The 13601-nt window shown below is 42.0% G+C and overlaps 1 protein-coding gene across 7 annotated transcripts in view; it reads right to left on the reverse strand.

The window, feature by feature from the left end:
* Positions 1-13601, reverse strand: part of PRKCD (protein kinase C delta) — a 408906-nt gene that overhangs the window by 184490 nt on the left and 210815 nt on the right. For all 7 annotated transcript variants that reach the window (XM_078661638.1, XM_078661637.1, XM_078661636.1 and 4 more), the window contains exon 5: positions 3334-3533. In XM_078661638.1, the coding sequence (XP_078517764.1) occupies positions 3334-3533 (200 nt within the window). The remainder of the gene's footprint in view (positions 1-3333; positions 3534-13601) is intronic.

Raw genomic sequence — 13601 nt, forward strand, 5'->3', positions numbered from 1 at the left:
TGCCTAGCCTAATATACGTATTTGAATACAAAAACTATGGATGCATAACTGAGGTACCCTCTTTTTGAATAATCTAGAAGGAATGCTTCACTCTTTGGAACATCATGATCAAATATCGTGGTTAACTCATTCACCTTAAATTCATAGGCTCTTGAAAATAAATTAATTCATAAAAATATTATTTAAGTTATATCAAAACATAAATCCATTTTGCATGTTTAAAACGTATACTACAATAGCTGACGTTCTCTTGTTTCAACTTTTTTCTTTCCTTATATGTGGATTTGCCTGATACATAACAATCCCATACCAGTCCGTTCTGGATGCCTGCGCACATTTTCTCTTTTCTCTCCCTCCCTGCACATCCACTCTCCTTTTGGCATCAGGTATTCCCGTTTTCCTTGCAGCGTGAATTTAGCTTTCTGCGATTGTCTTTAGGAAATTCCCATTAATTGGCTGCCCTCATCTGCCAATCCCTGGAAACAAATTACTTTTCATCTACTACTTCGTTATCTTTGTTTAATCTTTTACTGAAAGAACTCTTACTGACTACCTGCAGCAGGACTGATCCAAACCAGTGCCATAGGTGTCTCTACCCTTATATATGCATAACTTGTTTAAGCTTTTTTGGGCAAATTACGATAATAAAAAAATTAAAGCATAAATATAATGTCCCTTAACAAATTTCTTGCACATATCATTATAATTGTGACTGTTTTTGGCTTGTTTTGGGTGGTTAGGTTTGTGCTCTGGTATTGAAGGTGCTAGCTTTTAATGAGACATTACATATAAACAAGCATTTACAATGCAACGGTTTCGCCTTTGGAAAAGTTAGAGCTATTGGCATTGTAAATGACAACATTTGTATTTATGTGTTGGTTTTGAAAACCGATAAAAAAATGGCATTGTCATTTACATTGCCAATAGCTTAATCTCTCGCAAATGTGAGACCTATTGTACCCTACTGACGAGCTCAGCAGACAGCAATTACTACCACACACGCACACACCCAGAGCCACACACACACCCCCAGAGCCAGCCACACACACCCAGAGCCACACACACACACCCAGAGCCACACACACACACACCCAGAGCAGTCACATACACACACCCACTGGAGCAGTCACACACACACACACGCAGCTTTTCGCCAGGTCAAAACCTAAAAACAGCCAGGGCGAGCTGCAGAAGCTACTGTAAAATGCATTTAGAAAGGGCTACAATTACAACCAGAGCACTCCAAAGCCTTTTATAAGGTCTGCAAAATGAAAACAGGTCCTTATTGTATATGATTTAAGGGTCTAACTTCGTTTGCACATTGACAGACAGCCGACATGTGTTTCGTCTTAAACGACTTGTTCAAGGCTGAATAGTATCTACGTTACTGATGGATTCAAGTCCACAATGGTACGGTAAGTAAAGGACACAAGCTGCAAATAAAACGGTGTTGGTATGTAAATGTGGATTGCAGCGAAGGACCGTGAAAAGCCCGTATTTGTCTCCCAGAGGTAAGGTTTGGGTTCCGAGGCGAGTACAACACTTCGAAAGGCACACCCTAGGTATTACCCGACGAAACAATAGCAGTGTAAGACCTGCATGAAATTGCCGTAAGAAATAGAAACCCCAAGAGCAAGTTACACTTGGGGCAGTACACTGACTAGCGTCCCAAAAATTTGCAAACCTGCGTGAACGTCTAAAGAGGATGAACGCAAACCTACTTTTTTTTCCTGACCTCCAACGGCTGGAAAGGAATACGTGTTCATGGGTTGTAGCCCCCTGAAAACCTGATGTAAACACATGTCTTTGTGTACACTAACAATTAAAACAGCTGTTGATGAAGGACGCACACAACAGATGTAATCGCTTGCCTAACGGGTCATCTAAGTTCTAACTCACCCCCATGGTGCGTTCTCTCGACTTCCGGAATGCAAATTAGTGATCTGCACGGCGGCCTGCTGAGCTGGCCCACCGGCTTAGAAATACCAATATTTGTTTACTAATATGAACGTGTAGCTGGGCAGAACGCGTTTCAATTGTATAGGGGCCGCAGGGGCGGTAAATCCCTTGCCCAATGCCATCAGCACGCCATAAAGACAAGGAGCCGGCGAGGAGCGCTCAAGGGCGTCTGTGCGAGGACGCCCCTTTGTTGTGTTTCTGATTGGGCATTTCTCCCAGGCCTGCTGCCAGGAAAGGGCGTTTTCTTGCGCAATAAACTTTAGCTCAGCGAGAGCTGCTGCAGGGATGCGGGGCGCAGCCTCAGCAGCGGGGACCGAGGCCGGTAGGGGCCCCAGGGAGGGGGTGCATGAGCTCAGAGGTGAAGATTGATTAATGCTCCATTTGGCACCACGTCCAGAGGCGCCGGGGAGGAGCCGGGATTTATAACGGGTCTCGCTTCCAAGGAGGAACAAGAGGGGCGAGGTAATGAACCCTCCGTCCGAAGCAAGGAGGGGGAGGGAACCGAGGAGCGGGGGCCAGGGACGGGCCAAGCACAACACAATGGGGGAGAGGGAGGAGATGGGAGAAGCCTTTCTTTCAAAAACAAGAGAGGTGGAGACCCCTGGAAATCATTTTCCGCCCATGAGATAGACTAAGAGAAGTCAACACATCACGATGACCGTCACACGGACAGCGGGAGGTGGGCGGGAAAAGCACGGACAGCGGGAGGGGGGCGGCGGGAACGGCCAGCACTCACCTGGACCTGGACTTTCTCCGGCGGCGGTCGGCCGCGGAATGGCCAAAACAAATTTGCAAAAAAATAAATAAATAAACCCCACCCACGGCCGCATGACGTTGTCAAAGGGGCAGGATGAGTAAAAATGGCCGGAACGCCCTCGAATCTGCTCCGCAATTGACAGACAGATCTCTGTTCCAATGGCTAGCCTCCATTTATAGAGCTACCCAGTGGAACATAGGGGCGGATTCCCAGCCACACAGTGTAAGACATAAGATTTCGCCTGCGCGAATCGCTGCTTGCGCAGCTTTTTGCCAGGTCGAAACCTGAAAAGCAACAGGTTTCAGTCCATCCTACTAGGATCATCGGAGAAGTTGATGAACTAAGTTTGTACAAAGGGACTCAAGCACAGAAGGATGATAGAAATGGGGCATAGAGGACAGAGAAATAGAAAAAAGAGAAGATGGAAAGGAATAAGGAGTGCATAAAGCTTATGAGGAAAGAGAATGGGGATAGAAGGAGGGATCAAAGTAAAGGAATGCTATCAAGTAGAGATGAGGTGGGATCCAAACCAGGGATAGACAGGAAAGATGAAAAATGAGAAGCGACCTAATAGGAAACGAATAATCTATAACCAAAAACAACTAGGTCCCACTTACCCAAAACTCTGCTCTTCCGTTGCCCTTCTTACAGCGTTCTGCGAGGACAGACACTCCGACAGTCACGTCTGACAAAGGATCCTCAGCAGCCTTCATCAGAACTATTTGAATCACTCGCCCTTCATAAATATGGGCATCGAAGTCTGATTTCCAATCAGGATACATGGTGGGTTTTTTCTGAACCAGTGTTTTTCCTCGATCTAAAAGCATAAATGCAGAAACAGGAAGTTATTTAGCATTTGCAAAAGGGTTTGCCAGATCCCAAATACACAAGTTTAGTGACATACACTTTACTCAAGTTTCTTTTAGAGTGACACAGAGCACAATGATGTAAACTGAAGAAAAGGATCGGGGTATCCAGTTGTCTGGGCAACATACTGGGTCACTCATATACAAATAGATAATAGAAATATATAAACAGATCCCAGGAATGGAGTTTCCAACATAAAAGCATTTCTGCTGCTCTCTTCGGTGCATTATTTGACCCTGTGAACAATCAGTTTAACTCTAAACGAGTTAACTGGCCTTTCTTAGCTGAAGTATTAATGGTACTGACTGGTGTGTTTGCTACAAAAAGAGACTTTCACATAAGTATTCGTGTTTTGGTCATCTTGTCTTTCTTCTCATGATCTGTCACTCTGTATTAACACATTACTCATTTCTTCACTCTGAGCCATTCACCCTACCAAATGCAACATAAAGGAAATGGTCAAAATTAGGCAAATGATGTTTTATAGCACAAGGGAGACCTGAGACTCACTAGTGACCTGGGGTATCTGATCATTCCAGGGCACAGTGCTCCCTGGAGTAAAAGTAATACTACATGGTAGAGAAATATTTTAGAACCAAAAAACAAGTTTAAAGATAAATTAAACAAATAAAAATAGACAATATATACACGGAATTTATCGGAGACAGGAAATATGTGCTATTGTGTGCAAATCAAGCAATGTATGTAGTACAAATTAAATTACAGAAATACAGCCCATATGTTACAAATGAATATCCTTTATGGCGGTCCATGAGGCTTTGATCCTCAATAATTATGAGATAACCATCAGGACACAAATCAGTTTTGGCCCGTAGGTTTACTGAGGGAGACAGAGAGAAAAGAAAGAAGGGGAAGCAAACATAATTACGAATATAAAATAAAATTGTGTCAACACAGAGAGAGTACACAATTATGCAAAAACCTCATCATTATGTCATGGTATGCCCATTCATACTGATATCATTTTGGCGTAGTCACAACAGAAGGAATGGAGATTATGTTGTAGCATCTAATTGGCATACAGAGAGAAAAATCAAGGGTATCCTAAGAATTGCTGAGATGGCAGCCATGGCAGAGTCTCAGGGAAAGTATACATGAATATTCTGCAGGGCTTACCCTCCGGGGAAACAAAGGTCACCAAAATACTTGGTACCAAGACGATGGAATTGCGAGTTATGTCAAGGTAGACAAATCAGGGAAGGCTAGCGTAAAGGTAAATAGGCTATAAACCATGAAAAAGTGAAAGATTAGCACACTTGATCGAGTGCTCATAAGCGGAGTTACCCAGGTAAACCGCCTGAAGGATTCAAGCATGACCTATAAGGAGATCAAAGCGATACAAAAGGGGATGATGGACGGAGCGCTTGAGCAAATCAAACACTCACCCCCAGTCAACTGATCTGGGTTTAATCCATCACCATTCTTTAGCTCACTCCGCCACCCCAGTTCAGACATGGCCATATGCAAATCAGTCTGACCCTGTGCCTCATGGGAACAGTCCAGCCCGAACTGCCAAAGCCATGTCTTCCCTGGACCGGAAACAAGCCTCCTGGGACCGGTTTCTGGCATTTCAGCCGTCATCAGCCAGGCTAGCTTGAATCCAGTCGCAAAGTGAGCAAGGGACTCACGTCTGAGCATACCCTGCCAACTTAGGGTGAACAAATCGATGCCTCATGGGAACAGTCCAGCCCGAACTGCCAAAGCCAGTGTCAAGGCTGATTTGCATATGGCCATGTCTGAACTGGGGTGGTGTGGAGTGCAAAAAAACGATGGATTTAGGTCCAGATCTCTGTACTGGGGTGAATGTATGACATTATTCTGCATTCTGTCCATCAACTGTTGTTTTTGCATTTGTCACCCCGAGTGGGACGGGTATGCTCAGACGTGAGTCCTGTGCTCTCCACACCACTGGAGTCAAGCTATCCTGGCTGATGACGGCTGATAGCCAGAAACCGGTCCTAGGATGCTTGATTCCGGTCCAGGGAAGACATGGCTTGGCAGTTTGGGCTGGACTGTTCCCATGAGGCACAGGGTCAAGGCTGATTTGCATATGGCCATGTCTGAACTGGGGTGGTGTGGAGTGCAAAACGCAATGGATTTAGGCCCAGATCTCTGTACTGGGGTGAATGTATGACATTGTTCTGCATTCTGTCCCTCAACTGTTGTTTTTGCTATAAGGAGATCAAGGCTCTGAAAGGAAGAGGTGACCACAATTCGGCTTCAGTGGTGCTTTGCCACTTTGGAGCTGCAGATAAAAGTACCACTGCATGCAAAGGAGTGGGATCACGGGGGAATTAAAATAGCACAGCATGTACCACAACCATCTTGAAGTATGTAGAAACTTGGTCTAATGAGGCAGCCATAATAGGGCAGTGAATTACTCTGTTGTAGCCTGTGAGCCTTGGGATGAGGTGGTGTTTACAGAAACCGGGGTGTTTGATTCGTGGCCAGTGCAGGGCATCCATGTAGAAAAATCAAGGGGACCTATACGGAGGTGAGGTCGACCAGAATCCAACTATGGAATTGGTCAGCAATTATGGTGTCCAACTAGAGCGCTGGTGGATGCAATGGTTTGATGAGACGGCCAGGATAGGTGTGCGAGTAAGGGAAAAGGAGAAAAACGGCAGCAACAGAATGTTAGAGTTAACAGACATTATTACAGCAATATTGTCCAATCTTCCATTCAGTTGAGGCTGAAGTTCATAGTGTCCAGGCGAAAAATCCATTTGAGTTCTTCTTTGTTGGATATAGCGGGGATTTTTCCTCCTTTTCTGGGTCCGACTATGACTGAGATTACTTGCTAAAGGAAAATAATTACTTTGAATAAAACTTTTATTAATGGTGCAGTTAAGACCTTACACCCGAGTCTAATCCTATGTTGGCAGATTCTGATTTTAATTTTTATGAGTCATCTGTCGAATATGTAGAAGCATTCACAGACAGAAAATAGAACACAACACATTGTGGGTGCTACAAATTGATAACTTTGTTTTAGAACTAAGGAGTTTGCCATGCATTATTGTCAATCTGTGTGATCTACATCCATTGGCTGGCCACTATAAATGTGAGTAGTGCAGTGTATGTTCACTTACCACTGAATCCAAATTAATCATTCAAGGTAACAACTAAATCCATCTAAAACATTTCTCCAATTTCCAAAGAGCTCCCTTGGGAAATGAGTCACAGGAGTTTGTGGTAGAAGCAGGTGGAGAGCTTGAAAGGAGCCCCAATTAGATTTTTCCGTGTCCATGGAATAAGACTCCACCAGATTACTGTCTCAGGATTAGTACGCAAGGGATTCCAGGCTCATGCAGTACGCTTGGACAACTTTTCACCCTCCCCTAACTTTGTACTGCAGTCCTGAATTGCCACACACTAAAGAACCTTAGCATAAGTGGAAACTAGTGGAGACAAAAATCACGCCGCACAATGGTGCCTGTTAGTTTATCACAACAGGCCCAATGTACCATCCTGCTCTAAGCATAGTCCATGAAACACATAGAATGCTCCTGCTGGCATCTAGGGGTGAGATACATTTTAGAACTACTGGTGAAATGATGCAATTCCACCTGAAATAATGGACCCCTCTCCAATCATAAGTCATATACAAGTTACTATGTGATACTATTGTTTCCTCTTCCGTGTTATCCTCACCTGCTCCTTTATCACTATGGGTCAAAGGATTTAGTCACAATTTAATGCATTTGTGGTGCAGGTGTGCTGCAGAAAACTCAAATAAAAGAAATAAAAGCAGTCTATATAATCTCAGATGCTCTCCCAGAGGGTACATATCATAAGAAAGTACAGGGGAGAATAGAAAACCCCAGAAAGCGAATATATGAATCACTGAACTATAGGTCATAAAGTGCGGTTGGAAGGGTCAGTTCTGCCATTCGGGTGTTCATCCGCCACTAGGAATCATATGGTAAAAGGCGAAGGACTCAGCAGCAGCAGCAGCTTCCTTCTGGAGCTCAGTGAGAGCAGTGCTGTCCAAACACGGATCTTTTCTTCCTATGCATTTCTTTATTAGGCAAAGCCTGCCAAGAAAAGCATTATAAATTACAAGGTTGACATCCAGGCTTACATCAGCCAAAGGCTGTTCTAAAAGGTTCAGAAATAGCCACTTGTGGTGTACACAACATTGTGCTTCTCATCTGCTTATGGTCACAGCCACTGCTACCTCGACCTGGATCCGATCCAGTTTCCGTACATGCTGAAGCCTCAAATCTTCTGAATCAGGATTTAAGCACTGCGACGCCACACACTAGCAGAGGAGATCCGGACCCTACCAAACACGCAGACTTTCCAAAGCTCTCAAAGCCATCTTTAACTAGGTCTACACATTCCTACTCCCCCAGAAGAAAGTGATACATCCAGTCTGCATTAGCCTACTGTTGTTGAGCAGTGTTCTTTGCTAACTAAGGACTTTATAATGGCTAGTATATCTGAAACCAAGTGCAGTACCTTCATGCTTTGCAAGATCGTTTTTACAGCATTGGTGAGAATTTTCACTGTAATTGAACCCAACCAAGCTTGAAAAAACCTTCAAAATTTCCTCCCTGCAAGCTTATTTTTGCAAGAGTTTTTCTATGTACAATACAAATGTATGCCTGTGCAAAGCATTTAGCGGATCAGCCGCACTGTGCAGTACAACACCCTAACTGCTTTCTGCACAGAATATCTAATGCAGGACAAATCTGTTCGTATGAAACAAAGATATTTGTGAAAAATAGTCACAGTTGTTCAGCTTTTTATGTGTAAGAGGCAAAGAGAAAAACGGAGAAAGAAAAAAAAAAGATTTTTGCAACTTCCCATAAACAGATAACTGATTGTGTGTGTTAATTGAATTCTACAAAAAAGATCTATCCTGGTCGCCCCACAAACCCACCTGTCAAACTAAAAAAGCGAATAGAAAATTCCAAAGTGGCCGAATTTTCACATTCGCACATGCAAAACTCCAAAAGTTCTGATTCCATGATTCATAATTGATAATGTAAATGTGCAACGAGGAAGTTTTGTGGCACTTCTTGCACTTTGGTCTGCAAAAATGCTGCAAGAATCGGGCTCTAGGAAAACACCCAAGAAACAATCCGTTTGGTCGTCCAACTCACATGAAGGCAGGACTCAAAGAGACCTCATCGATAACAAACAGTGTCAATCAAAGAGATTTGAAATATTTGAAATGCAATGTATTCGATGCTACATATAGTAACCAAGATGTTAACATACCCCCCTCATCCCCTGCAAAACTTGGAACTGTGCCAAAAATCATTACTAAAGACCACTGTGATTCAGATGTTTGTAGAGCAGACGTGCAACAGAATGGATGAGCAGGATGAATTCATGTATTGAATAATACACTAGCCCGTCAACTCCAATATAAAAAAGTCTCGTAGGTGACAGAAGCCGGGGCAAGTCAGTAGCAAAGGGAAGTAGAACCCTGCTTATTGATGGCAGCATTACATTTACAGTCACTTCAAAAGTAGGAATAATTTTAATATATACTAGCCCAGAGGGCAACATCAATGCTCACATCGAGAGGGAAGAGGAGATCCTACATCAACATGGTCATTGGATTCCCCGCATACACTCTGCCTATAAGATGTAACTTAGGAGTATATAGGATTTGCATTGATGCACACAGGATAGCACATGTTCAAAGGTTATACCCACATTTATTATGATCTATCACATACTAGATGTGATCTGTAGCCAATCTAAGAATTTAACCAAATGGGTGTTTTCGTTGTATTACAGTTCCTAAATGTTTTTACTAGATTTGTACTAGATCGTACCCTACTGCAAGAGATTTCTACGAGTTCAAGAGACTGTATATAATTTACACCTATTCGTAAACAAATGTATTGGTGTGTGCAGATCCTTGCAAACTGCACATGATGTGCACATTCTTAAATGGAACAGATTTTCTAAAGAGCTCTCAGGAAAACAGTTCCACTGAGTCTTCGAATATCACAAAAAACGCACAGAAAATAACAACCAAATGTGGTTGCTAGAGACAGAGGTTAGTTGAACCAGTGGTGATTATGCACTCGGTGAACTCGAAAGAGAGAGGACTTTAATGGCCTGAAGAGCCCATACTTTCTCACCTACTCCATGTTCCCAATTTCTCAACACATAAGGGGTTATAGTAATGTGTGTCAACAGCTGGAGCATTGGGACACAATGGCTTTAACTAACTGAACTAAACAGACAGCAGGAGGATGTTCAGAATGTTGTTGGGGTTAGATGACAACACAAGATTATATTACACACCACAATTTGTTACATACATAGGCTACAACTGAACCATATTTTATAGCTACCCTAGATATTTCAATTACAACTCCATGCACCTGATATGAAAATATGAGGAGATTAGCAGAGTCATCACCGGTCATGCTTCCTACTAGCATAAGACCAGTCAATAAACCAGTGACCAAACTTACTAGTCAAAGGCTGAGGGCCAGAGCTGCCTCCATCTAGAAGTTCCCTCGCAAAACAATCAGCCATTTTCCATCCTACTTTCAGCATTAATTTAATGGCATGAACACATCATAAGGATTGAGAACCTTAACCAGTTCCACAGAGTATGTAAAGCACTGTTGTGAATGACCTACAACACACCACACCTTTCAGGCTTTGTATCATTTTCAAAGGACGATACAAACTTCACATCTGTTGGCCCACCCATTGTGTTGGGGTGAAGGAAGATTCACGACAAACTATGCACAATTTGTGCAGATCAAATTGGTTCAGACATTCAAAGAAACCACGCAAAGAAGCCATTCCAATCAACAATCAGCAAATAACTCAAAACCCAACCACTTTCCTAAGTCTCATTCCACTAAGGAGTGTATGCCCAAGAGGTTATTGCATTCCATACACACAGATAACGTTAACAGTTCTTCTATAGGGCAATTGCACATTGTTATTGTTTATGGGTGCTGATAATGGGCTCTAATTATTATCAAATCAATGGTACTGATTTTATCAACTTCAGAAGGAAAAAAGGCTGAATGGGAACGCTTGGATTCGAACCTGTAACCTTAAGGTAAAATATACCATTTTAGAATGGATGACGAGTCCACTGACCAGTACTATCGAAATAGCTTAAGTCATATATATGGCATAATTGGACCTATGCCGCCAATGCTTTTTCCCCCGCCACATTTATTGACCCTCGAAAATATACTTGACTGTGAATTATGTTGTAAATTGTTTACTACTTGGTGAAATTGTTTAATTTCCAACTAGCAAAACTATTTTGTCAAAATAGCAATTGTTTACTGTAGTATATGAAGTGTGCCAGAATTCAAGCATTATGAGGTCTTCCTTCTAAACAGATTACATTAAGCTTGCCATTGTTCACCCTTTTCCAAGCAGTACCTTCAGAAAATCATAACATTAGCTCAGCTTTGTCTGGAGATATTCAACATTCACTACAGATATTGCAGTTATTGTCTACACGCTTCTAGGGTATACTATGGCATTCCACTCAATCCAATAGTGAAAACTGTATTACAGTTTTGTTAAAAAACAATTTAACACATGCAACGTACTGAAACAGCGAACATTAGATGGAGCTATGTACTTCACTCTGACACCAACCCAAATCCTTAAATACCATAGATGTCTCTTTCAAGGACTTCCATGTAAGTGCTCATTCAGAGGTGTGCTCCAAACAAACAATGAGGTAATACCACGATGCAATAACATATGTCGATTTAGGAGTTGTTGCATCAACCCAGGATTTAGAGTCCAACCCCAAAAATATTCTATGGAACATACTGCATCTACTTTACCACACAGCTTACAGCATTTCTGCACTCTGATAATGCAATCCTTTAGCTGGTGTAAATTAGTTAAAATCAGCAACAGACGTAAAAACAGGTGACAAGCCACTGAATTTGCACACCACTGTAAATGAGCATGTAAGAAGAGTATAATGGTGTCATTAATACATTTTCAAACATGATCGCAAGCCTTAAAATGATGGCCAACAGCATCTATCGGGTAACATTAAAAAACTGTTGGGCCACACTGGTGCCAAGCCACATGGCTAGCTTTATTTTTTACAGGCCTTTGTATACAGGCTCGCTATACAATATAACAATACATGATCAGGAAAGAACTTCTAATAAAGTAGGTAGATTATTTCTGTCTATTTGGACTGCTGTATTGCCATTTTAATATACATACTTAAGTTGTAATTACAACTCTATATGGACACATTTGTGATAATGTTAGTGGTAGAGAACAGCACATGGTGTGCCTGCCGATCAGCCCCAATCCCATTCTATAGCACTTGCACAGTGACTTCATTCCGTCAGCACAGCACCCGTAATCTCTCTCGCGAACACAGAAAAACATTGCAATAATCCACAGGTCAACCAGCAACAGTAGCTCAATTTGTCAATGTGTTCGGTTATATTTTTCTTGATCCATCCTAGGTGATTAAACTGTAAAGGGGAAGGACTGAATTAGGTATGTGAAAAACTTTGCCACAGTTCTCATTTCCTGTGGTGTCAACAATAGAAAATACCATTCATTGTCATACAGACTCAGGTCAGGGTGTGTATGAGGTATTATGTTGCTAGTAAAGAGTGTGCGAAGACAGAGAAGCCAGTTCAAAGGATAAATAAAAAGAAAGTCTGAAGAAGGGCTTCATATCATTTAAATATTCTTTAATCTAGTTTTAAAATACCGGTTTAGAATATCACAGGCAAGGAAAACCTACCAGTCGCCACTATTACTATTTTAGAAAGCTTATTTGATTGTCTTTTGAGTCAGTACCTGTCCCCACAGGAGTTTTATGCCACAACGTATACAGTGGTTGGTAGATACTGGGGGAGAGACAGCAAGAAAGATATTTATGCTTTAGTAATTATTCCCCTTCTAAATTCTTAAAGAAGGTTTAGCAATAGGTTCCCTGAAGTACTTTATAGGCAAGACACTACCTCAAGATCTTTAACAATGGTGCTACTCGAAGAGTGCAAATACTGGCAGATTGCAAATTTAACCTGAATTTAAAAAGGATTTTTTTTTTTTAAGCGAATGGTTTATCAATTACAAAATCATGGACGGAATTAATTTACCAGATCCCATGATGCAATCTGGGCATGAGATGCAGGCCATTCTAGATGATGCTTGGGACGATCTCTTCACTGTGCGGATACATGTTTGATGGTTTTTTTTTGGGCAGCTGTCTCCACACGGACATGAGTGCTTCAATGGATTGGCAGCTTCCTAGAAGGGATTATTTAATTTCTTTCCTGAGAATAGGCTGGCGTGAGACAGTATGAGGAAATTCCTTTCTCAATCCATGGTCATTTTTAATGGAGTCCTTTGCCATGCCCCTCCACTATTGCCATTCCTTTTTAACATGTAGAAGAATAGCAATATGAAGCAGCTCGTGGACCTTCTCTGCAAAAACGTTACCTTTTTAAATTTGTGTGCCCATGCTGCTCAGATTTGCCTATTTCCCGCAGACAAGCGTGATCAGTTTTTCTATTGGGTTAGGGGCTTTGCAGTGCCTATCTGAAGTGAGGGTCACCTAAAGCATTACTTTCAGACGACAAAAACTGGCTTACAAGAAAGAAGGCCAGGGATGCATATGACAAGTGGAACAGCATCTAATGATTTGATCCAATAACAAGAGGAAACCATCAGCAGTTTTTCCCAACAGCTATTGATGCATGACTCTTACCAGATGCCTATTCTCAGCAATGTACTAACTAAACTAAATACAATTGGTTTCAAAGCAAAAAAAGCTAAAGTTTTTCAAGCTGCAAATTCCTTGTGCATGATGGCCAACAGTCACTGCCTTTCAGATGAGTGCAACCTAAGGCCAATAATCAAGGCAAAGGTCAGTTGTCAAAAAGATGCACCATGTTGCTTTATGGTAGGATCAGAAGATTAAGTGAATAGTAACTACACACAAAGGAGGAAGTTGGAAGGAGGGAAGTTTGTCTAACAGTTAATATATAGTCACTATGGA

This window comes from Lissotriton helveticus, chromosome 9 (assembly GCF_964261635.1).
Source record: "Lissotriton helveticus chromosome 9, aLisHel1.1, whole genome shotgun sequence".
Lineage (NCBI taxonomy): Eukaryota > Metazoa > Chordata > Amphibia > Caudata > Salamandridae > Lissotriton > Lissotriton helveticus.